Raw genomic sequence first — 24254 nt, forward strand, 5'->3', positions numbered from 1 at the left:
ACTACAAAAGCCAATTCTTACACTGGGAAGGAAACAAGCTCCCGGGGACCGGTTTCTGGCATTACAGCCGTCTTCGGCCCGGTTTGCTTGAATCCTGATGGTGCAATGAGCAAGGGTCTCACATCTGAGAATACCCTTCCACGCTTAGGGTGGACAAAAATATTTACAACAAGGGGTGGTGAGGGACAGAGTCTCTGAATTAAGCAGAAAGCTCTCACCCAGTCAAGAGATCAGGGCTAGATCCAACACCGTTTTTTAGCTCACTGCACCATCCCAGTTTCAGAACCCGGCTGTATGCAAATTAGTCTGTTCCTGTCCCAGTGCATGATGGGAACAGGGCAAACCAAACTACAAAAGCCAATTCTTACACTGGGAAGGAAACAAGCTCCCGGGGACCGGTTTCTGGCATTACAGCCGTCTTCGGCCCGGTTTGCTTGAATCACCACCCCCTTTTGTAAATCGATTTTGGCCACTATAGGTGTGGCAGGGTATACTCAGACATGAGTCCCTTTCTCACTGCTCCATCAGGATTCAAGCAAGCCGGGCCGAAGAGGCTGAAATGCCAGAAACCGGTCCCCGGTAGCTTGTCTCCTTTCTGGTAAAGAATTGGCTTGGTAGTTTAGTCTGCCCTGTTCCCATGATGCACTGGGCCAGGGACAGACTGATTTGCATATAGCCAGGTTCTGAGCTGGGATGGGGCAGTGAGATAAATAACGGTGATGGATCAAGCCCTGATCTTTGGACTGGGTAAGAGTGGTCTGCTCAATTCAGACACTCTGTTCATCACCACCCCCTTTTGTAAATCGATTTTGGCCACTATAGGTGTGGCAGGGTATACTCAGACATGAGTCCCTTTCTCACTGCTCCATCAGGATTCAAGCAAGCCGGGCCGAAGAGGCTGAAATGCCAGAAACCGGTCCCCGGTAGCTTGTCTCCTTTCTGGTAAAGAATTGGCTTGGTAGTTTAGTCTGCCCTGTTCCCATGATGCACTGGGCCAGGGACAGACTGATTTGCATATAGCCAGGTTCTGAGCTGGGATGGGGCAGTGAGATAAATAACGGTGATGGATCAAGCCCTGATCTTTGGACTGGGTAAGAGTGGTCTGCTCAATTCAGACACTCTGTTCATCACCACCCCCTTTTGTAAATCGATTTTGGCCACTATAGGTGTGGCAGGGTATACTCAGACATGAGTCCCTTTCTCACTGCTCCATCAGGATTCAAGCAAGCCGGGCCGAAGAGGCTGAAATGCCAGAAACCGGTCCCCGGTAGCTTGTCTCCTTTCTGGTAAAGAATTGGCTTCGTAGTTTAGTCTGCCCTGTTCCCATGATGCACTGGGCCAGGGACAGACTGATTTGCATATAGCCAGGTTCTGAGCTGGGATGGGGCAGTGAGATAAATAACGGTGATGGATCAAGCCCTGATCTTTGGACTGGGTAAGAGTGGTCTGCTCAATTCAGACACTCTGTTCATCACCACCCCCTTTTGTAAATCGATTTTGGCCACTATAGGTGTGGCAGGGTATACTCAGACATGAGTCCCTTTCTCACTGCTCCATCAGGATTCAAGCAAGCCGGGCCGAAGAGGCTGAAATGCCAGAAACCGGTCCCCGGTAGCTTGTCTCCTTTCTGGTAAAGAATTGGCTTGGTAGTTTAGTCTGCCCTGTTCCCATGATGCACTGGGCCAGGGACAGACTGATTTGCATATAGCCAGGTTCTGAGCTGGGATGGGGCAGTGAGATAAATAACGGTGATGGATCAAGCCCTGATCTTTGGACTGGGTAAGAGTGGTCTGCTCAATTCAGACACTCTGTTCATCACCACCCCCTTTTGTAAATCGATTTTGGCCACTATAGGTGTGGCAGGGTATACTCAGACATGAGTCCCTTTCTCACTGCTCCATCAGGATTCAAGCAAGCTGGGCCGAAGAGGCTGAAATGCCAGAAACCGGTCCCCGGTAGCTTGTCTCCTTTCTGGTAAAGAATTGGCTTGGTAGTTTAGTCTGCCCTGTTCCCATGATGCACTGGGCCAGGGACAGACTGATTTGCATATAGCCAGGTTCTGAGCTGGGATGGGGCAGTGAGATAAATAACGGTGATGGATCAAGCCCTGATCTTTGGACTGGGTAAGAGTGGTCTGCTCAATTCAGACACTCTGTTCATCACCACCCCCTTTTGTAAATCGACTTGTGGAGGAGGCGCTGACCTCTGGGGTGGGGGGAAATGCTGTGTTTAGCAATAACGTATGATTAGAGAGAGATGCGGGGCACTTTTGCCTGGTGGTAGTAAGAGATTTTGAGAAGGCGGTCATGGGGTGTGGGTGCACCAAAAATTATTGTCACACTGGGTGCTACCAGTGGTGCAGCCGGCCCGGAAAGTGATCACCAGAACACAGCAGCCAGCACAACTAAAAATAAGAAACACAATGCAATACGAATGCAGGTACGTAAATGTTGATTGGTTCAAACAGCAGTTGCAAACATGTATCATTTGTCTTATGTGTCCAGTGAAGTGTTCAGTAAGCTAGAAGGACGTTCTTGGGTTCTATTTCCAAACACTGGAAGTTGAACAGAAGCCCAGTTCTTGTCAGAAACTATATGTGCTTAAAGGTTAAAAATCCAAACTGCAAGATTGGGGCAGATTTTTCTGCCATCAGAAAGGTATTCTGGGAAAGAATACCTTGGGCCTCATTTATGAGAAATGACGCATCGCTGCGTGAAAACAGCGATGCGTCACTTCTCAGTGCACACTTCTTGCAAAATTCCTGATGGGTCAAATTTACAGTATGACGCATCATGTTGCAAGGAGTTACAGAAACGTCAGTATTTCTGACGTATCTGTAAGCGCAAAAGTGACGCATTGCTAGAGTGTGTCACAAAAGTGACGCAACTCCAGCAATGCGTCCTTTCACATGGGGCAAGCCCTATGTGAAAGGGCTCGCGTCAGTCTTACACCTGCTGTGAGGCAGACGCAAGATTTTGATGCAACGGCGTCCTAAAAGTGACGCCGTGAAATCTCATAGATTTCACTGCATCACTTCTACGACCCTTCTTTGCGTCAATACACCCCCCTTGCATACATTATACCTGGCGCAGGTATAATGTGGCGCAGGGGTTTACAAAGTGACGCATCTACCTAGGTGCATTTTTTACGTCACTGGTGCGTCACAAAAAGAGACGCACCGGCGGCGTAAAAGTGGCGCACAGCCTCATAAATGAGGCCCCTTGAATCCAGCAGGCACATGAATTCTCTTACGATCTGTTTCAGAGGGAAACCGTTGTGTGTTCTCCTAGATAGATCTGAAAGGTAAAGGGACGTGAGAAGAAAAAGTAGCATAAAAGGGCTTGTCATTGTTGTCCTCCAAGGGCAGTACTGATCGGACATCTTGCAACGCCATTCTCACATATACAAATATGTTCACGATCAGCTCAGTATAAACCTAACAACAGGAGCAGCTCCAGCGATTGCAAAGGTTTTAGGAGGTGGGGGCTCGTTTTAGTGCTCTGGGAGGGAGATTCTGGTCGGAGTAGTTTTTAGGGACTAGGGGGTCAAATATTAAGGTTTAGGAAAAGGGGTCGGGGAAGTTTATAGGGCTGTGGCAGGTAGAATGGACCGCAGAAGGGATGAATTTTAGGATTCGGGGCAGAGGGACAGGTGTGTGATCTTTATCACACATGTCCCTTTACCCATAACTTCTTTACGACGAAATTGTTTGGTAAAAAGCATGTGTGGCAAAGAAGCCGTTGTGGTTTAGACCGCGTGGTTCAGGCATACGGTGTTGAGGCATGTGTTGTTCCATCACACAACCCCATATCGAAAATAAATGAAAATGTGAAGAGTCACCTCATGAGGAGGTGCGGTGCGTCTCACGCTTTTCCCTTATTTGTGGGAATGGTTTGTTGTTCTGCGATATACAGAAAACAAAGAAAATAAGAAAACTGATAATTATATCCTATAGTTCGGTCAGAATACAAAAAAACACAAAGGTTTATTTGGCATTCTTCAACATAACTGAAAATGTCATGAGTCGGTAAAAAGTAGGAGAAAGACTACCACAATTATTTGAGCTCCTTAATCGGTTGTAAATAAGTCTGACTAAGGCTTACTGTAATGTATTAAAAGCAAGCGCTGACTTGTGCGGACCAGCAATCAATGCCAAGTGCATAAATAGATCTGCAGATTTTAAGCTATTGTAAGAGTTACAAAGTTATGCATCAAGGATAAGGTAAAAAGCTTCCTTTAGGCAGTGAGTTATTTCTGCATTCCGTTAAGGTGAACGCATCAGGGGCATGTTGCCAGGGGATCTGTCTGATGCTTCAGAATGGATAAAAATGTAAGCACCCAGTACCTTCATTCCATTCACAGCAGTAAACTGCAGCCCTAATGCAAGTGCCAAAAATATACTCAAAGAAGATATTGTATTTTAAAGAATGCCGAGACGGTTTTTGAGCTGACATGCGAGACATTCCTTATAGATGTGCACATACTCAGAGTTCCAGGAGTGGGGACCCATTTAAGGTGTGATTGGCAGTTCACGTGGAGATGGATATAGCAAGCTCGACGTACCCTTTACAGAAGTTCAAATCCGTTGTAAGCCTCCAGTTAAAATAATATTGCCCCTCCAGGTGCGGTCCCATTCCTATCTCCTTAATATATATATATATATATATATATATATATATATATATATTTAATAGGAATGGGACCGCAACCGGAGGGGCAAAATATATCAAAATATATATATATAAGCACACACCCATATGGGTTCCCTTAGTTATAACACTTATAACACCTCAATGGATGGTTTTGTTTTATTAAACTGACAAAAATTCACCTAAATAACCACAAATAAACTGCAGTAATGCTTATGGTCGTCAGACTAGACCCCCGGAAAAGCAAATTAGGTTCGTCAATTAATAGTCCAGATTGTGTTGAGGGCCGTGAAAAGCATAGTTTGGGGTATTTTAATATCAGTCTTTAATACGTGCTGAATTAGAATTTGACAGTTCAAGCGCTAATAATGCTAGAGACGAGTCAATCATCTACATATACTCTCTATTACAATAATGCCTGAAAGACTCAAAAGCGAAGCTTAAATAGTGCAACCCAATAGGTACCACAGGTGCTATAATGAACATAATTCATGAAACGCATCAATGGATTGGAAATATTGTGTCTCAATTTGCCCCTCTTAAGCCCGTAAAGTCATTCTGAAAGACACCATCAGATCCTTAGAACAACCAGAGACTAGAAGCGCTTGAAGGGTGTGAGGGCCTGAAAGAAAAATGGAAAGAACTATAGTGAGAATGAAGAGTCGGGTGTGTGAAAAGTCTGACAAAATATACAGATATGGTTAAGGACACTTGAGTGATATTCTATGCAAATACACTTTCTACAGCGGGTGATGGAGTTACGGAGGATTTCAACATTGTGAAGGAACTATCTCCCCTAGCTGCTACTTCCGCCAGCATTTAGGTGAGCCACTGGTTCAGTATTTCTTCAATAAAATGAAAGCAATGTTCGAGTATTTCAATAAGCTACTACCCCCAATCCCTGACCAGAATATTATAGACCAGCTATGCAAATAGTATACTGATGAATTTTAGGCAGTTTCATAAAAGAGCAAGCTAAAACCGGTAGCCCTAAAAGTAGTGCATTGGATCCATTTCCTGAGAAAATCTCTTATCTGGCAATGGCTACAACAGCTTCTGTGTGAAGAGAAGTATTCAGTCAGTCTGTTAGGAGCGCAGGGGTTTCCAAAGGCTGGAAGAAGGCAATCATCACGGGGCAGATTTACAATAACTGGCACATCCCTGCATATTTATTTTATTTCATTTATTTTATTTAATGCAATTTTATATATCGCGAACTTTACCCGAAGGTGTCAGAGCGCTTTACATCAGCAGGGATGTGCCAGTTATTGTGCGTCACGGCTCCGCCACCATGGATGCGCCACATTTATTATGTGGCGTACCATGGGGCAAAAACGGCACAGGTGCGTGAAGCATCTGTTCCTTAAAGGCGGGGCATTACTGGAGTTGCGTCGCAAGAGGCCCGACAAAGAATTAGAACTTTTAGCAGTGACACTGACAAATAGGCTGCAGCGGATCAAAGACAAGGGTGAAGTGGAGACTCTCACCTTCCGGAATGTAAAGGCAGCCTTTGACATGGAGGGGCCCATTAGCATGGCGGGGGATCACCACCGCCCGACTGGCGGTGGCGATCCACCTGCCAAAACACCCCACCAGATGGCCTTTCACCCCCTGCCGCATTAGCATGGCGGGGGTACCGCGGCGGACGGAAAGACCATATGCTGCTTTTCTGCTGGTAGGCAATCGTCACGATTGCCTATTGGGCGGAAAAGGCCCATGATATAGTGGCGGTGACTTGCAGGCACTGCCATCCATATTAGTGTGTGGCATATTCAAGGCCTTTCCATGGCGCAGACTCAGCATGGAAAGGCATGCGTATTTCGCTTCGGGGGCCCATTGCGGGCCCTCAGGGGGATGGGGGCTGGATGGCTGCACTTGGGGGGTTATCTGCATTAAACCAACATAGTATTTGATGGAGTAACTAAGCCATCTTTTGCCTCCGTGTAAACTCCTTTTAACTCTCTGTTGAAATAACTCAAAAAATAACTCATAAATTGTTTTTAGAGCGGTGCTCCTCAAACCTGAGCTGCAGCCAGGTGGGGTGAAGCCTCTCAGCCATCACATATGGGTGAGTGTGTATATTGGAACTTATGTCCTAGTATGTGTGAATGTGACTCCATCACACTGTGGTTTTTACTGTAAAAAAACTACGGGAATTAGATACATTCATGTTCTTTTGTTTTCTTGTTTGTTTGTCTTTCTGTCTGGATCCAATACCGTGTGATACAATGCGATAACAGTATACGGTTGAGTACACACCTGGGACTTTCAGGTGATATTTTTTCATTATTATTTCTAAGCAGTAGTGTTGTTAAACAAGGTCCTGAAGAATGCATTGGAAACTTTGTTCTATTTAATGCAGAAACATGTTGACCACCATCAAGTACGGTTATTATTTCAAACCCGCACTTGCACTTGCTTTTTAACCTTAGGGATTGGGAGATACTAATACATTTTGTTTTTCTACCCGATTCACCTAATTTTATTAAAACCCCTCACTTTTCACTCCTACCACCAAACACTGCTTTTTTCAGTAGCCACTCTAATTCTTGTACAAAACATACTACCCACTTGTCACATTTATCGGTCACGGTAACATCAGACCGGCCGTTTTGTCTCCTGGGTAAGGAGAACCCAAATGATGAGAAAGAGGGCGGTACAGTGTGGCTTCTGATGGGAACTATTTTCTCCATATGCTCTTGAGCCTTGACTTGGCCTGCATTTACTAGCATGCACGATGTTCTCACGGGTGTTATTTGCGTAGTATTGGTGTTGTGATCCATTCTGTCTGACTTACTATATTTGACTCCCAGGTATTATTTGTTGTTATAATATGCACTTGGGGGGTACCTATGATACTCCCCAACAATGGCATCCACAAGGTGGCAGGCACCGCGCGGTGCCTGTCACGTTGTGCATGCCAATGCACAACATGCCCTTTCAGTAATTGTGGCGGGTGCTGCTTACAGCACCTCCCGTCACAATGCTGAATATGCGTGATGCGACCACCAGGGTGGCGGTCACATCCTAATCTGCGGTGCGGGACCGCCTCACCCCTGGCGGCTGGTCCCAGCACCGCTAGGATGGCGGGCGGACTAAAGTCCGCCCGCCATCCTGGACCCTTTAATCTCAAAATGTATTCTCAGTTACCAGCTTGATGAAACAGGAATAAAAGATGCAGCTTTGCGATAGCTTTCACCCTTCCTGAGGAATCGCCAAAAGGCAGTTGTGTTAACTCCACATATATTCTCCTACCACAGAACAGAGGGGCATATTCACAAGCCCCTGTAGCCCCTAGAACGTCACTTTCAGTGATATATTGGTGGCGATAGGAGCTTTACCTTATTTACAAGGCAGCATTAAACCGCTTAACGTGGCTTAATACTTGCTGCCTTGTATATAAGGCCCACTTTCATGCTATACTTAGCGTGAAAGGGGAGGGCAGTGGGTGTTGCAGTGGGTGTTCCACTGCAACACCCATAGATTTTGACACTGCCCCCTATTTAAAAAGGGAGCAAAAATAGGAGGCAGCGCCAACATTAGGAATAGGGAAAACCTGGTCCTAAGTTGGCTTTTACCATCCTAAGTTTTGCTTTTTTCATCCATGCTGCATTGTGCACAGTAGCGGTCGGCAGTAGGTGTTTCTATAGGGCGGTGACGTGGGCAGGAGGAGGGGCAGGGTGGGGGGAAATAATGTATGGATTACGGAGTTTTACAGGTAAGTAAACATTTAAATACATAAAACGAATTTCGTTGCGCACACTGCATCACCAAATGTGATGCAGTGCGCGCAACGAAATTCGTTTTATGTATTTAAATGTTTACTTACCTGTAAAACTCCGTAATCCATACATTATTTCCCCCCACCCTGCCCCTCCTCCTGCCCACGTCACCGCCCTATAGAAACACCTACTGCCGACCGCTACTGATTGTGCAGGACACATGGAAAAAGCAAACTGCCTTGGATTGTTTATGTTCAGGAAAGTGACCCTTTCTGCACAAACAATCTTTTAAAAAAAATATATTTTGTAACTTCCATGTGTGCTGCATTAAGCAGCTCATATAGAATTGACAAAACAGCATTTCAAGATTGTTTATGTGCAGGAAGGGGGACTTCCTGGACATAAACAATCTTCTCCTGCACGTAGACACCCTTGCACTATGGTGCAAGGGTGCCTGGGTTGCGCTACACTGCTAAGTGTAGCGCCAGCGCAGGGGGAAACACAGGGCTACACCACATCCTTTTACATATGGTGCAGCCTTGTGTTTCCGAAGTGGCAGAGTGTGTCGTTAAGCCAATGAGGCTAACGACACACTCTGCTACTTCTCTTGTAAATATACCCCAGAGTGTGGTGTCCCATAAGGGTCGTCAATAAGTTCAACTCTGTTCAATGTCTATGTGACCCCCTCTTGACCTGTTAATGAGATTATTTAACCCCTTCGATGCGGCGGCAATTTCGCCGCAGCGCTAGGGGGTAGGGGGGTCGTGCGGCGCTCCCATGCTCGTGACCAGCCCCTCACGAGCCTCGGGCGCGCTGTGCTTGTGACGGAGCGGTTCCGTCACGGCCCCACCCGCTCAATGGAACGTCCAGCGCAGGTGCGGAATCCGCGCTGCGCAGGCGCGCCGAGCGGGCCGTGTCGGAACTGCTCCATCACCAGCACAGCACGACCGAGGCTGGTGACGGAGTGGTTCCGTCACCAGCATGGGAGGAGTTAAACTGCATTTTATGACCTATGCAGATGTTACTCAAATAATTCTGTCAATGAGTCCACCCTAACACAGTCTTATTTTATTGACCATGTAGGAAGTAGCCACAATGGATGGAACAGAACTGCTTGAAGTGAAACTCAGAAAATATAGATGTTCTCGTCTTAAGAGTATCCCAATCGATTCACTTACTCCAACAGAATTAGTCTGCAGTCTAGGATTCATATTTTGACAGCAAAATGAAGTTTTCAAAACAGATTGCAAAATTTCCATAATCTTGCTTTTATTAATCTTTTTATTAACATAGCTCAAAAGACCATACAGCACAATAAGCGTTTCCATTAGTTCACAGGAAGGCAGGTACAGTACTTCACCAATAGTGTACTTACCGAGTGCTTTCGGACAGTGGAGGCCCCCAATACCGTTCAGTCTCCCAAGCCAACCATATTTCCTCCTATCTGGACCAGTCCAGCTCACCTTTTATCATCAGGAGCAACCATTCCGCATCCAGTGGAACCACCCTCCCCACAATCCTGGACATATTGTCCGTGACTTTTTGCCAGTATCTAGCTATCTCTGGGCATTCCCAGAAGATGTGCATGAAGGTTCCCTCACCCTGGCATCCCCGCACACATAGCGCTGTAGGGGTCCTGCCCCATGTGTATAGGTGGGTCCTAGGGTAGTATGTGCAATGTAATATCTTAAGTTGTACTAATCTAAATCAAGAACGGACTGCTACTTCTCTTGGGCTCTGAATTGCTTCCTGCCAGTCCTCGTCATCTATGGGTCTTGTTTTAAGAAAGTTATTGTTTTTTCTGCTGGAAGAGCATACGTTTACTGTGATTTAGGCAATTATAGGATCAAGCTTGGATTAGTATAATACACCGTATCTGGTGCTTCAAAAATATTTAGTAAAAAGTTGATTTATTCAAAACATTGTGGTCAGGGTAATGCTAATTTTACACCTATGTTTTTCAGTGGGTCAATGCTAATTTTACCCGTAGGTCTTTCAGCAAATATGCCTGAAAAATATGAAAAATATGCCTGGAAAAGGCCAAACCCAAAAGGCAAATATTGTTCCAGGTATTTCTTGACTCTCTCTGTTTGGCTATTGATCTCTGGATGAAAGCCAAATGAGAGGGCTTGCTGACTACCAAGAGACGAACAAATAGCTTGCCAAACATGTGAAATATACTGGGAACCCTTATCAGGTACTATGGTCTTAGGAAGCTCATGCAAACAAAAAATATCTGTCAAAAATTGTTTTGCCGTACTGGTGGCTGTGAAATAATGAAAAATGTGCCGTTTTGAAACAGTGATCAACTGTAACCATAATCACCCCACAAACATCAAAAGGAGGAAGGTCAATTATGAAATCAGTTGATATGGTATGCAATGGAAGAGGTGGAACGGGCAGTGGCTGTAGATAACCGAAAGTAAAGCCTATAGACTGGGCACATACAGGACAATACTTCACATAAAGTTCCACATCAGATGGAATAGAAGGCAACCAAAAGGAGCGTTGCACTAGTTCTAGTGTGGTTTCACTCTGCGACGTCCAGCTACAGCAGAGTAATGGCACAGCGGTAAAACTTCAATTTGCAAATCTTTTGTTTAAATTAACAGGGCTTGATGAAAGAAAAAGAGATTCTGATGATTGACCAAAGGTGTTTTGTTTGGTAGGGTCTCAAATTCTACTTTAGATAATGGAGCATGAGCATCTCTAACTCTTTGCAAGAACGTTTGAGTTTGATTACTTACCCGTTTCGAAGTAAAAGTGTTGACATTTCAGTTTAGTTGGCAACTGAATAACGTCTGGGCTAGACATAAACCACAATATTGTGGGGTCCCAGTTTGTAGGAGGTGTAAAGGTCAAATTGAGTAAATTATAGGCCCTATGAGCCTGATTACTATTCTACACCGTATGTTTCGAAAACAAATTACGATTCCTGTGATCTCTTCAGACTTCGAAAGGCTTGATGACCTTCAACAAGAGATGCCACCACTCGAAACTGTCATGCTTTAAAGCCAATAACTCTCTTTCCAGTATGGAATACTTGTATTTAAATTAATTCCGCACATGAGACAGACAGAAGATTGAATGCTCCAGATGGTCATGAGGATCTTCTTGGAGTAGAACTGCCACCATAGCAGTTCCTACAGCATCGGTCCTACAATACATTTTTGCATTGGATACGGATGCCTGAGAATTGGAGCTTAAATAGGGCAATTTTTAACTCTGAAAAGGCTTTTTCAGCTTCTTCTGTCCATCTGAAACCCTTGGTAAAGCTCTCCTTATTGAGGGCGTGAGAGATGTAACTGGTCTTGTTAGCAAACCCCTTGATGAAATGAGAACACCAATTTGCCAATCCCCAAAAAAGTTGAGTCTCCTTGACTGAGGTTGTAGGTGGGCAAACTAGGGTGAAAGAAACGTTGTGAATGTCTAAAGGCAGACCTAGCCAAAAGACGATGACACAGCTATGCAATCTCTTTTCTCTTGAATCTACATGTTCTGGTTTACAGGCCAAATGGTGTTGTTGTAAGCAATGGAGAACAGAACTATCATGTTGTCTTTGATCAGATAGGGAAGTGGAAAAATCAAAATGTCATCTAGATGTCAGAGAAGGCACTGTCAGTAAACCTTTGGAACATTGCTGGGGTGCTGTACAGTCCAAAATGCATTACTCAAGGAGGTGCATACTTCTGTCTTCGACTTGTCTCCTTCTAAAACCTAGGGGCATATTATCAAGGGGGTTTATCTCTGCTTTTTTGGCTTTAAAAGACAAGAAAGCGGAGATAAAATTATCTCCCTAATACCTAGCTGTCGCTAACACCAGTTAGCGACAGCTAGTAGGAGATAGCGATCATCTTGGGCCCCGCTTTGCATGTCAGTGATATTTATCACTAATGACATGCAAAGTGGGCGTACCAAGATGTTAGCGACTGGAAACAGTCGCTAACATCGCTATCTCCTATTACCAACTTTTGGAGATATTCGCACTAAGCGCGAATATCTCCAAAAGCTAACACCTGCCCCATAGCAGTTCTTATCCATGTTATCCAATGGTAGGTGGATAACACGGCTAAGAGCATTAGCTCGGTAATGCATGAATATCGCGGACTTTTCAGCGATATTCATGCATTTCGGCAAATTTTTTTCGTTTAGGAGATATACCTTGATAATAGCAAGGTTCCTAAGCGATAAAAATCGCCGCAGCTTGGCAATATAAATATCGGCGCAAAACCAACATAGCGATAATTATCGCTAGTTGTTGGTAATATGCCCCCTAGTTTGGTGAATATTGCATTGATTCTATGATATCTTTGATAAATGGCAGGTGGTAATGGGCTTTTATTGTTATCTTGTTTGGCCATATAATATATGTAGGGTCTAAACTCCTTAGATTTCAAAAGCACAAAGAAAAAGATGCTCAGTCTCTGTGAGAGAGGTGGACTGAGTTATTAACCTATTTTAAATGTTTTCCTCCAGATATTGCCTAAAGACTTTCTTTTCATACAGGCTATGACAAAGAATAACTCTACCCAATGGGAATAATGAATCCAGGAATGGTTGGAATCGAGCAATTAAATGCTCCGTGTGGCTGAGTGGAGAAGACTGTAAGTTTTTGAAAACATCCAGAAATTCTTGGTACAGTTGTGGAATAGCAGAAGCTATGACAATCGTAGGAACAGATGTGGGTATAGACACATTACCTCCGTCTTCCTCACCACAGTAACTACTAATGAGCATTGTGCTCCTACAGAAACTCCACGCAAAAGTTAACATACTAGTCTCCCTATCCCTCCAATATGGCCCCCAGTGGCAACCACCAATCACATAAAAGGATACAAGATCCACACCATGACCTGTTTTTTTGTTTCTGCACTACTCTGAGTGTTCCTGTTTGTTCGGGTAAGTTGGGGGCGGCGGTCCTGCGGCAGCGGACTCTTGTGCCTCCATTAGAGGGGGTTATTGTTTCTATATGTGTGTTTCACAGTGTTTTTTGAACCCACTTATTGGGCACTTTTGTGCATTCTCCTTGTCCTGCTCTAGCGGACTTTTAGGTGTTGCAATGCCTCTCTGAATTTGTCATGCCGGGTCTTGCTTTGCGGACTCATGGGCCCCATTCCAAGGGGGGGAGGGTGGTATCCCTAACTGCTTGAGTTATTGTCCCCCCACTCTTGTTTGGCACTACTGGGCTTTCTCCTCTGTCTTGCTCTTGCGGACGTTGGGAGTTTACGTGGGTGTCTGGTTTTGATTTTGCAGCTGAGTCCTGATTAGCAGACTCGGTGAGTCTTCCTTGTTTTCCTGAATTCCGTGGGGGGAGGAAGCTGGCGCTACGCATACTGGCTTCCTCCTCCCTCGTGGTGTCTCACTTGTTTGTGCTACAGAGTCCTGCTTAGCGGACTCGGCGTGTGTTATTTTTTTCTACCTCCTGGTGTGACTGACTGCTGTATTGCCGAGTCCTGCTTTAGCGGACTCGGCATGTCTTGCTTGATTCCTGCCTCCCGGTGGGGCTGGGTAACCATTATCCCTTGCAGGACTTTGCCGTTAGTTTTCCTGCTTCTGTTCACTGGGAGTGGTCGTTTTCCCACTCTCGCCCTGATGAGTTGATGGGGGCGGTTTCTTTCTTTCATTTCCTTTGACTCCTTGGGCCTATGCCCATTCTGACCTGTTCCACACCTGATCTCGATTTCTCTCGGATGTTAACGGTCACGCCGGGTTAGTGCCTGATCGGGCGGCCGCCTGGTAGTACCAGGTGCTGTGGGCTAACGCCTTTTGTGGTTCTGGTCTTGGAGGTCTGTTGCTGCGCTGAGAGTTTTGATTCTGTGCATTTCTCTTTCTAGTGTTCGCCTTTTGGTGCTCACTTGGTGGTTCTGATGAGTGATTCTGCACATGCTCCTGCTCGTCGTGGGTGGGCTCCTCCGACCTTTTCGTGGTCTTGTGCGTGGCCGGGGCACTTCTTCCTCTGACTGGTCCCAGTTCCCTGCCTCCTCTTCCTCCTCTTCTGCTGCCTCGGGTTGCTCCGGGTGTGGGTCCTGTGGGTGGTCGGCTGACTCTCCAGTGGTCGACTGGATGCGGACTGTGTCAGTCCACTGGCTCTCCTGGTGGTGTTGACAGTTTTTTTCCCTTGTTTTCCTACTGTCTACCCCAGCCAGTTTCCGGTCACCCCTTGCCCCCAGGTCACTCTATGTTTGGAGGCACTGTTGGGGGCTTACGCTTCCTTGTAGAATATGGCGCTTTTGTTCCGATTCCTGTGGATCAGCGGGGGCTGGGTGTATTCTTTGTTCTCTTCCTGGTGGGATGTCTCTCGGGCCTGTGTCTGGTGGTGGATCTGCCTTGGTTGGATTGATGTTTAGATCCCGTCAAATTCCTGTTGGTGTCCTTGCAGCTGTTCCTGCCTCTGCTCATTCATTGGGTTTATGGATTCCTTCGGTTTGCATGATGCTTCTCTCCAGGGCCCTGTCCTTATGACCTCTCGTATTGATTTTCCCTTTGGCCTGTGTTCCTCCCCTCGTGTCTTTGCTGCGGTTCCGGCATCTCTGGTTGGGCTTTTCCATGTGAAGGGGTTTGTGCTCTTCCTTACATGGTTGTTTGGTTTAGTCTGCTTCTTTTTTCTCTGGGGCAATGTTCCATGTCGGTGAGAGTGGCCTGATCCTTGTGGGTCACAGATTCTCTTGATTCTGGTTCCTTCTCTGGATCGGATGTTAATTGGGGCTCACTTGGGACGCTGTTGCTTTGGTGTTCATGTATCATGCATTGACATTGCCTCTGACATCTGTTTTTGGTCTCCGGTGTCGGGGACTTTCCCTCCAGTGTGACTTTGGTTGGGGGGTCTGGGTATTCTGTCTGCCTACTTGTTGGTGGTGCCTCGGGCTCCTCTTCCTTTGTCTCTTATGGTGAGTTATATTGTTTTTCTCATTGACACCCCTATGGTCTGGATTTCGATTTGGGGGTTCCTGTGCCTCCCTATTGTGGGTAGTTCTGTGTTGGTGGCTGGGTGTCTGTCATCTGTTGTGATGCCGTCCATTTCCGTTTGTTCCCTCACGGATGGTCACTGCGAGTGCTTGTCTGTGACCCTTGGGGGGTGGGGGGGTAGTCTGGATGAATGTTTGATGTCAGCTGGTGGTTGGTGGCTCTGATTCTTGTTCCGTTTGCATGGAGCTGAAGGCTGTTCAGTTGGGTCACTTGACGTTTACCGGCCTTGCAGGCAGTTCGCCGTGTTTGTGTCCGGTCAGACTCTCATGTTCTGCTTATCTCTATTGGGAGGGTTACGATGTTTGTTCCCTCGGATCCTCTGTCGACTCCATTGTTCCAGGCCGGGGTCGTGGTTGGCCTCCCTGTCTGCAGTTTCTCTCCCGTACCGGGGGAATGTGATGGAGGACTGTCTGTATGGGATCTTTCCCTCCTTGTGGTCCTGTATTCTATTTCAGTTGATATTCCAGCCTTTGATGTTGTGTTTTGAGTGTCCGATGGTGGACTTGTTTGCATCTTCAGTCTGTGCCATGGTCCGTTCTTTATGCACATTTATGCCTTTTCCATTGGCTTGGCGGATGGATGCGTTATCCTTCCGGTGACCAAGGGGCCTGTTGTGTGCCTTCCTCTGGTTCCCCTGACCCCGGCGATTGTGCTGAGGTTTGGGTGTGATGGGGCGTTGGTGCCTCTGGTGGTTCCGGTTTGGCTTCGCCAACATGGTTTCCTCTGTTGTTGGTGGCGGCGTTGCGTCCAGGTGGGCCGTTGCCGTTCCTTTTCTTTCCTTTGGTTGCGCCCTCTGGTTCCTCTTCCAGTGTTCCGGACCATGTTCCTTCTGGGTTGACTCTTGTGCTGTGTTCCCTATTCCTGAATGTTTGTTCATTTGGGGTGCGGCTCTTTCCCCGCTGTGCGGGTTCCCCTCTGCTGTGTTGTCTTTCGCTCCGTATTGGGTCTCCTTTGCTATTTGGTGTCTGCACTATGGTTTGGCTCCTGATCGGATCCTGGATATTCTTTTTGGGGGTTAGTGTTGGTTGGGCTTGGCCCTTTCTACCCTCCCTGTTAGCGCTGTTCGGGGGGTTACCTTTGGAGTTTTTTTCTTGGTCTCCCTTTTGTGTCTGTGGGGCCTTTGATGACTCATCTTTTCACTTCTCTGGCACTTCTACGCCCTTGTCCTGTGTGATCTCCTCCCTGAGGGACCTTCCATGGTGTTGTGTGCATTGCACTGGGTTCCCTTTGGTCAGTTGGAGTAGGGGGACTTGCTGTTTTTGACGTTATGAAGGTTTGGGTGCTCTTGCTTGCTCTTCCTTCTTTTGTGCCTGCTTGTGCTCTTTATTTAGTCGATTGGCAGAGGTGGTACTTCCTCCTGGCTCCTTTGCACATTTTTGGTTATGTAGAGTACCTTGGTGTATTATTTGCCTCGCACAGCTGCTTTTTTTGTGGTGGCCTTTTGTTTACTTTTGGCTGCTCCGTCGGGGACAGTTGCCGTCTCTTCCGCTCTCAGTGGGTGGATTTGGGCGGCTCTCCTTTTGGTGCCTGTGTCAGTCGGTGGTTCCCTCTCGTCCGATTCAGGGGCGTTCTACTCGTTTTGTTGCTGTTTCTTGGATAGCCTTTCATGGTGTTTCCTTGGGTATTTTGCAGGACGGCCACATGGTCTTCCCCTCATGCCTTCTTTTCCCATTCCCGGCTTGAGGTTGGTGCTTCTGTTGCCTTTGCCTCTTTAAGTTCCGTACTCAGTGGTTTCTTTGGGTGTGTCTCTCTCCGTTTGTTGTCACTGCCGTATTTTGTTGTACTGCCTTCCGTGTGTGGGCTGTGTTTCCTCTCCATGAAGCTGATATTGCTTTGGTATCTGCTCATTAGTAATTACTGTGGCGAGGAAGACGGATGAGGAGATAATGTCCCGGTTACTTACCGGTAATCTTCCTCGCCACAGTACAGTTTCCCTTCCCTCCCTGCTCTTTGTTGTGGCTTCATGTATATGGCTTTGGTTTACAGGTCATGGTGTGGATCTTGTATCCTTTTATGTGATTGGTGGTTGCCACTGGTGGCCATATTGAAGGGATAGGGAGACTAGTATGTTAACTTTTGCTTGGAGTTTCTGTAGGAGCAGAATGCTCATTAGTAATTACTGTGGCAAGGAAGACTAGGACTCAGAGTAATGAAGATTACCGGTAAGTAACCAGGGAATTCTCTGTTGTGACTTCTATACTGAAGACAAATAGGAATCATCTGAATAACAGCTATCTCTACAAAACTAGGATAACAAATACAAGATTTGAGTTCTCCAAATTATACAGGGATTTTGTCCTTCAAGCAAAGCAAGCCCAAATATCTTAGCATACTTTGAAGAAGTTTTCAAGTACTAAGAAACCACTCTTCTTGTGATGTATCATATATAATGTTTATTTGTAAAGATCACATTCACCCGAGTATATCTTGGCGCTGAATAACAGGTGTTTATTGCTACCCTACTCAACAGTACTCATTTTATCGACCTCAGAAGGATGAAAGGCTTAGTGAACCCACCAGGATGTGAACCTGTTACCATGAGGTTGAACACCTGCCCCTACAGTGGATCGATTAGTCCACTAAGCCACCAGACCCAGAATCATCAGAGAGACCCGAAGCATATTTGTCATTAGGTCAACAACTGCTGAAGAAAGTGGAGAGACGTCTAATGTCTGAGCCTGTGCTGAGTTTATTTTCTTCTGAGTAACAATCTGTAAATTGCAAGCCCATTCCTTATCAACATAGATGCCACATGCTCCCAAATCAAGAAGCACTGTTACTGAGACAGTTTACTTGACACCTAGGTACAGTTGAATCTGAAGAAAGAATAAAAGGGAAAAGACTCGTTCAGAAGAACTGGAAAGGGATACTGACATTAACAGTCCTTTCGCCCTTTACAAAGGATGGGAATTAGTGCTTCCTGGAGCCTGAGAAGATCTGATTAGACAATCTTGAACCAGATGACAAGGCTCTGAACAGTATAAACAAAGTCTAGGCTTTTGTCTTTGATCTTTCTCAGACTCGGATAAAGGACCCCTTGCATTTCTGATCGGCATCGGTTTCTCCTGAGTAGTTGAGCTCATACTAGATGGGGATCTGATGGATTGGAAGGTGCAAAGCGCTGAACCTGAAAAAGTGGTTCAGAGCTTCAACCATTCTGTCCATGTCTCTTGAAGCTGATGTCCAATCAGTAAGGCTTGATCAAGTAGTTGCAAAGAAAGAAGTGTGAGAGGTTCAAGCAAGTTCATCCTTGATCACTTTCTTGTGATTTCTTCGAACGAAAGGTCACCTGGGTACACTCAATCCATCTAGTCTATGTGAATACATTGTGAAATCAAGCAATACAAATCAGAATGTACATTGATTCTTGTGCAATATCACAGAAAACTTTTTGTGCAGACCATTCAACTATTCTTCTAAACGTATGTAGGAACCTTGAGTAATTATTTAAATTGAGTTCTTCAGTGGACACCAATGGGGTGGGCCAGGCAAGGGTGGCTCTGATTAGGGACCCAATCAGGTCGCCAAACTTTGCTTGGTGAGAGGCAAATTGTCCTTAATGAAAGGCAAAAGTAACTGCAATACCATCCAGCAATTCATTTACTTTAGATGGATCTCCAGAAAAGTTGCCATACTTGGAGTTAACACCGAAACATATGTGGTTCTTGCAGTCAGGGTTTGACGAACTGTGATATTCTCAGCCCCTATCTGATCACGTTCCTGACTCTGCAGCTCTAAGAGCACAGCAATGTTCATATTTTGATCCATATCTAAACTGGGAGCCTGCAGTGGAATATTCCTCAGGCTCGTCACCTCCAAGGGAGGATCACCTATTGGTTCACCTAACAGAGCAACATGAGGCAGATAGTATGCAAATTCTCTGAGCTTTAATCTGCATCTAAATACCTCTATATGTCTAATTTAATTATAGTCATGGCAGTTACAAACATCAGTTTCAATATCGGCTGAACCTATTTCTTAACAAAAACATTTAAACATTTGGGGCAGATGTATCAACACTTTGAACTGCTGCAAAGGTCCCAAAAGTGACAAACTGGCACAACATATTGATTTGCTATTTATTTTAGAGTGCAACACGTTTATTATGCTGAAAGGGTGCCTAAGGGAACCTAAAGTAACACTTTGAGAGGCCATGCTATGTTGTTTGTATTTATATAGCGCACTAATCACTAATGAGGATATTCAGGCACATTGCAAGTTGGTCAGCAGCTGTCTTCTTGGTGAGGTTACTTGAAGAGCCAGATGTAGGGTATGCATGCCAGCAAGAGTCCGGCTGAACAGAGGTGCCTGAAAAGTGTGTATAAGTGTATGCAGCTGTTAAGGCCAGTTTAGTTTAGTGCTTTGCATGTGGGAGTGAGCAGTTTGGCTGGGTGTGTTTGTGGATTGGGAGTCAGTGCAGTTCTCTAAGACGTGAAGAGATGAGTACAATGAGGTAGGTTGAGGGTGAGTCCTGCAGCTGCATTTTGAATGGTCTGGATCCTGTTCCAGAGCCTCTTAGTGATTCCTGCAGGATGTATGACGTTACAACGCATACTTTTACCACGCATACCTTTACAACGCGGTATTTACAACGAATACCGTTACAACACATAGCGCTTAGAGGTGCTGGATAGTGGTAAGTATAATTTTCTATTCCAACTCCAGTCCCCGTGGACACTAGGGAAGGTGTTGGATAGAAAATTAAACTTATTCCCTATCCTAGACCGCCCCCCAGCGCAATGCGTTGTAATGGTATGCATGGTAATGCCTGCGTTGTAATGGTAGTGTGTTGTAAAAACTTCGTTGTAAACGTTGTATACCTTCCTGCATAGAGTGTGTTGCTATTGTGGAGTCTGCTGGTGATTAGGGCCTGAGTAATAATTTTCCTGTTGTTCTTTGATAGCCATTTGACGCTCTTTCACAGTGTTCTAAGGAAGTAGAAGCAAGTCGAGGTCACTGCATTTACTTGGGCTGTCATGTCGAGCTTGTCGCCCAGGATCATTCCAAGATTTCTTGCAAGGATTGCCGGGGGAGGGGGAGGGGCAGGGGGGCTGAGGTCAGTTGGCCACTAAGTGGAGCTTTTCCTCCAGAAAATCACTACATCAGTTTTGTAAGTGTTTAATTTGAGGCAGTTGGATTTAATCCATCTGGTTACCACGATCATGCAGATGGCTAAGTTGTTTTTTATAGTGGGGGTCTTGTCTGAGAGGGAGAGTATCAGTTCGTTGTCGGTTGCATAGGAAAGTATGTTGATGTCATATGATGTCATATGATGCGACGAAGGTCCACTAGCGGAGTTATGCATATGGGGAATAACTCAAGTTCTTGGCTTCTGAAACTTAAAACAGCCCCAGTGGTGAGGAAGAAAGTATGTTCATAGATATGGGACTGCTCTGCTCTCTCCTGCTAGTACAACGCAGCTCAGTCCAGCAACTTTGGTTGCTACGCTGCGTTGTGCTAAGCTTTAGCAAATATCCCCCTACTACGGAAAGATAAATGTTTAATTTGTTAGTTTCACAGATTTTATATATCTAGTATTTTTCACAATGAAAAACAAATTATGAATTCATACTTTATTTAATAAAAGATGTAGTAATGGTAGTCGGGGCACTACCCAATATGTACTCTCTACATAATTCAAAGTCCACACAGTAATAGAAATATGGAAGCTGGAGAGAGATGGACATTTCTCAGTAGTTAACCTCAAAAGCAACACACTGTTGCGTAGGAGCCATTAGCTCTAAAGCACTAATTTATTTGTGATAATACCACAATAGGTATGCAGATACCATTATTCCATACGAAGTTTGATCTCACTCTTGAAACCAATGTATGTGAGACAAAGGTTAATGTAAACACAAGCGTGTGAAGGCTGAGGCAGGTATAAAATGCCTTCGATCTCAGTGGAGTTCAGAAATCAGGATAGAGAAAAGAAAAACAGCTCGGCGGCTACCGACTAGGCATATGAAATCATTACAATATGTGTTGTACAAAAGTAAGGAAATAAGCTACTGTACCTCTCCTGCTCCTTGGAAGAGAATCGTGTGGTCAGATAGCTTGCTTTTAGTAATTCTCTGGGCTGCAAGAAGTCCAGCAACAGCTACGGCGGCGGTTCCTGGAATGCAAAATAAATATTTAAGATCTAATACTACCCTTTAAAAAAAAAGCAGTTGAATTTTTACTACAATCTTGCTGCTATATTTAAAGGCCACAGTAACCATAGTCTTCTAACACCAACCTATTGAGAGCAAAGTTGATCTCACACTTAAATTCTAAATGTAGAGTAGGTCATTATTTTCAATACCTGTTTTGAAACCTGGCAGCTAGTAAAGTCCGCAAACGGTTAACTACAAGTGTTGTAAATATTTCTATACTGCTAAAACATGCGAAAAAGTCACACGTATCGAGCCAGTAATATTATAAAAATGCATGACGAAATTATTGACATGAAGACTCATGCATCGAGGCGTGCCTGGCATCAGACTTATCTTCCTCCAACACAAAACATATCAAAATGAGTGCTCAGATCCATACTGAAACCATTGTTGTCTAATTACAGGTTTAGTAAGTCCTGGGTTGAAGGGACCTTCTTTCAGAAAAGACGATTCAAGCTCTGGAATGCTATTACAGAAATATTCTGAAACATTCCCACTTACATTGAACACTGAAAAGCTGAACAGAGGGACTGAGACAAAAATTATCGCCGCACATTGGCGATTTTTATCGCAGATAAACCTTGCTATTAGCAAGGTTTATCGCAAATGCGATAAAAAACGGCTGTAATGCATGAATATCGCTGAAAAATCAGCGATATTCATGCATTATCGAGCAAATGCTCTTAGCCATGTTATCCACCTCCCATTGGATAACATGGCTAAGAACTGCTCAGGGCAGGTGTTAGCTTTTGGAGATATTCGCGCTTAGCGCGAATATCTCCAAAAGTTGGTAATAGGAGATAGCGATGTTAGGGACTGTTTCCAGTCGCTAACATCTTGGCACGCCCACTTTGCATGTCATTAGTGATAAATATCACTGACATGCAAAGCGGGGCCCAAGATGGTCGCTATCTCCTAATAGCTGTCACTAACTGGTGTTAGCGACAGCTTGGTAATAGGGAGATCATTTTATCTCCGCTTTCTTGGCCTTTAAAGCCAAAAAAGTGGAGATAAACCCCCTTGATAATATGCCCCTAGGTTATTCCCACAAGAGTGATCCTCCCACCTATTTTACAAATCCTAACAGTACTAGCACCATCATTAAGGTCTTTGCTAAGGGCCATAAGAAATGTATATGTTCGTGTTTGGCTGAAGAACATTCACTCAATATAGGTGCGGGGTCATTCTTATTGGTGTTTTCGATAGTTTGCAATGAAAAAGACTTGAAGTTTCAGCCTTTTTATACATTTAAAAATAGGTCTTTTTTAGTAGACATTAAATCCCATTTCGCAGAATGATAGCCCCTTGTTAAGGCTATCCTTTTCTTCTTTGGGTAAAGTACTTGTGGCTAGGTTAACAACTGGTTGGTGTTTTGGAACTGATCCTTTCCCTCTTGTTTTGATCCCTGTAGCTGATGTCTATGAATTCGGATTGGAAGGTATTTAAGGCCTCATTTATGAAAAGTGACGCATCGCTGCGTGAAAACAGCGATGCGTCACTTTTCATTGCGCCCTCCTTGCGACATGCTGGATGCATCATCATGAATCAAGGAGTTACTGATACGTTAGTATTTCTGACGTATCTGTAGGCGCAAAATTGACACATTGCTGGAGTGTCCCACAAAAGTGACACAACTCCAGCATGAAAGGGCCTGCGTCAGTCTTACGCCTGCCAAGATATTGAAGCATTCGCGTCCTAGAAGTGGCTCAGTAAAATCTTATAGATTTCACTGCATCACTTCTACGAGGCTTACTTGCGTGGGAATGCCCCTCTGCATACATTATACTTGGTGCAGGTATAATGTGGCGCAGGGGTTTACAAAGTGATGCAGCTACCTAGATGCGACACTTTGTAAATATGGTGCAACAAGGCACATTTTTCATGCCGCTGATGCGTCCCAAAAAGTGATGCACCGGCGGCGCAAAAGTGATGCAAGGGCTCATAAATAAGCCCCTTAGAGTTTTATTTTATACTTGTCCTTCGCCTCAGGGAGTGGAACAGCCATTGTATTGGTACCCAGGTCTTTTTAGCCTGCCCTTATATAAATGGCCCCCTGCCTTTGCTTCTGGCCACCCAGTTTAAAATGGTAGCTCAATCAAAAATTGGCTATACCTCCCATAGAGCCCTCACGTTACACTGAATCAGACTTGGAATCTTTGGCTAGTTGTCAGAATAATTCCTTCTTTTCCCCCTTATCTACTTGATTTACAAGGACCACGAAATATTTAACCTATTGCTCTGGGCCCAAGTAAGACTCTCTGGGGCATATTACCAAGCAATAGCGATAATTATTGCTATTGCTTGTTTAGAGACAAAAATGCATCGCCAACCTGCGGCGATTTTTATCGCAGATAAACCTTGGTATTACCAAGGTTTATCGGAAATGCGATAAAAATCGGCCGCAATGCATGAATATCGCTGAAAATTCAGCGATATTCAGGCATTACCGAGCTAATGCTCTTAGCCATGTTATCCACCTCCCATTGGATAACATGGCTAAGAACTGCTCAGGGCAGGTGTTAGCTTTTGGAGATATTCGCGCTTAGTGCGAATATCTCCAAAAGTTGGTAATAGAAGATAGCGATGTTAGCGACTATTTTCAGTCGCTAACATCTTGGCACGCCCACTTTGCATGTAATTAGTGATAAATATCACTGACATGCAAAGCGGGGCCCAAGATGGTCGCTATCTCCTACTAGCTGTCGCTAACTGGTGTTAGCGACAGCTAGGTAATAGGGAGATCATTTTATCTCCGCTTTCTT

At 45.1% G+C, this 24254-nt stretch overlaps 1 protein-coding gene across 1 annotated transcript in view; it reads right to left on the reverse strand.

Moving 5' to 3' along the window:
* ME1 (malic enzyme 1) overlaps window positions 1-24254 on the reverse strand; it is a 1313190-nt gene that overhangs the window by 291794 nt on the left and 997142 nt on the right. Inside the window, exon 8 of the mRNA XM_086926558.1 lies at window positions 21355-21452. Coding sequence (XP_086782684.1) covers window positions 21355-21452 — 98 coding nt within the window. The remainder of the gene's footprint in view (window positions 1-21354; window positions 21453-24254) is intronic.

The sequence above is a fragment of the Lissotriton vulgaris genome, chromosome 6 (assembly GCF_964263255.1).
Source record: "Lissotriton vulgaris chromosome 6, aLisVul1.2, whole genome shotgun sequence".
NCBI lineage: Eukaryota > Metazoa > Chordata > Amphibia > Caudata > Salamandridae > Lissotriton > Lissotriton vulgaris.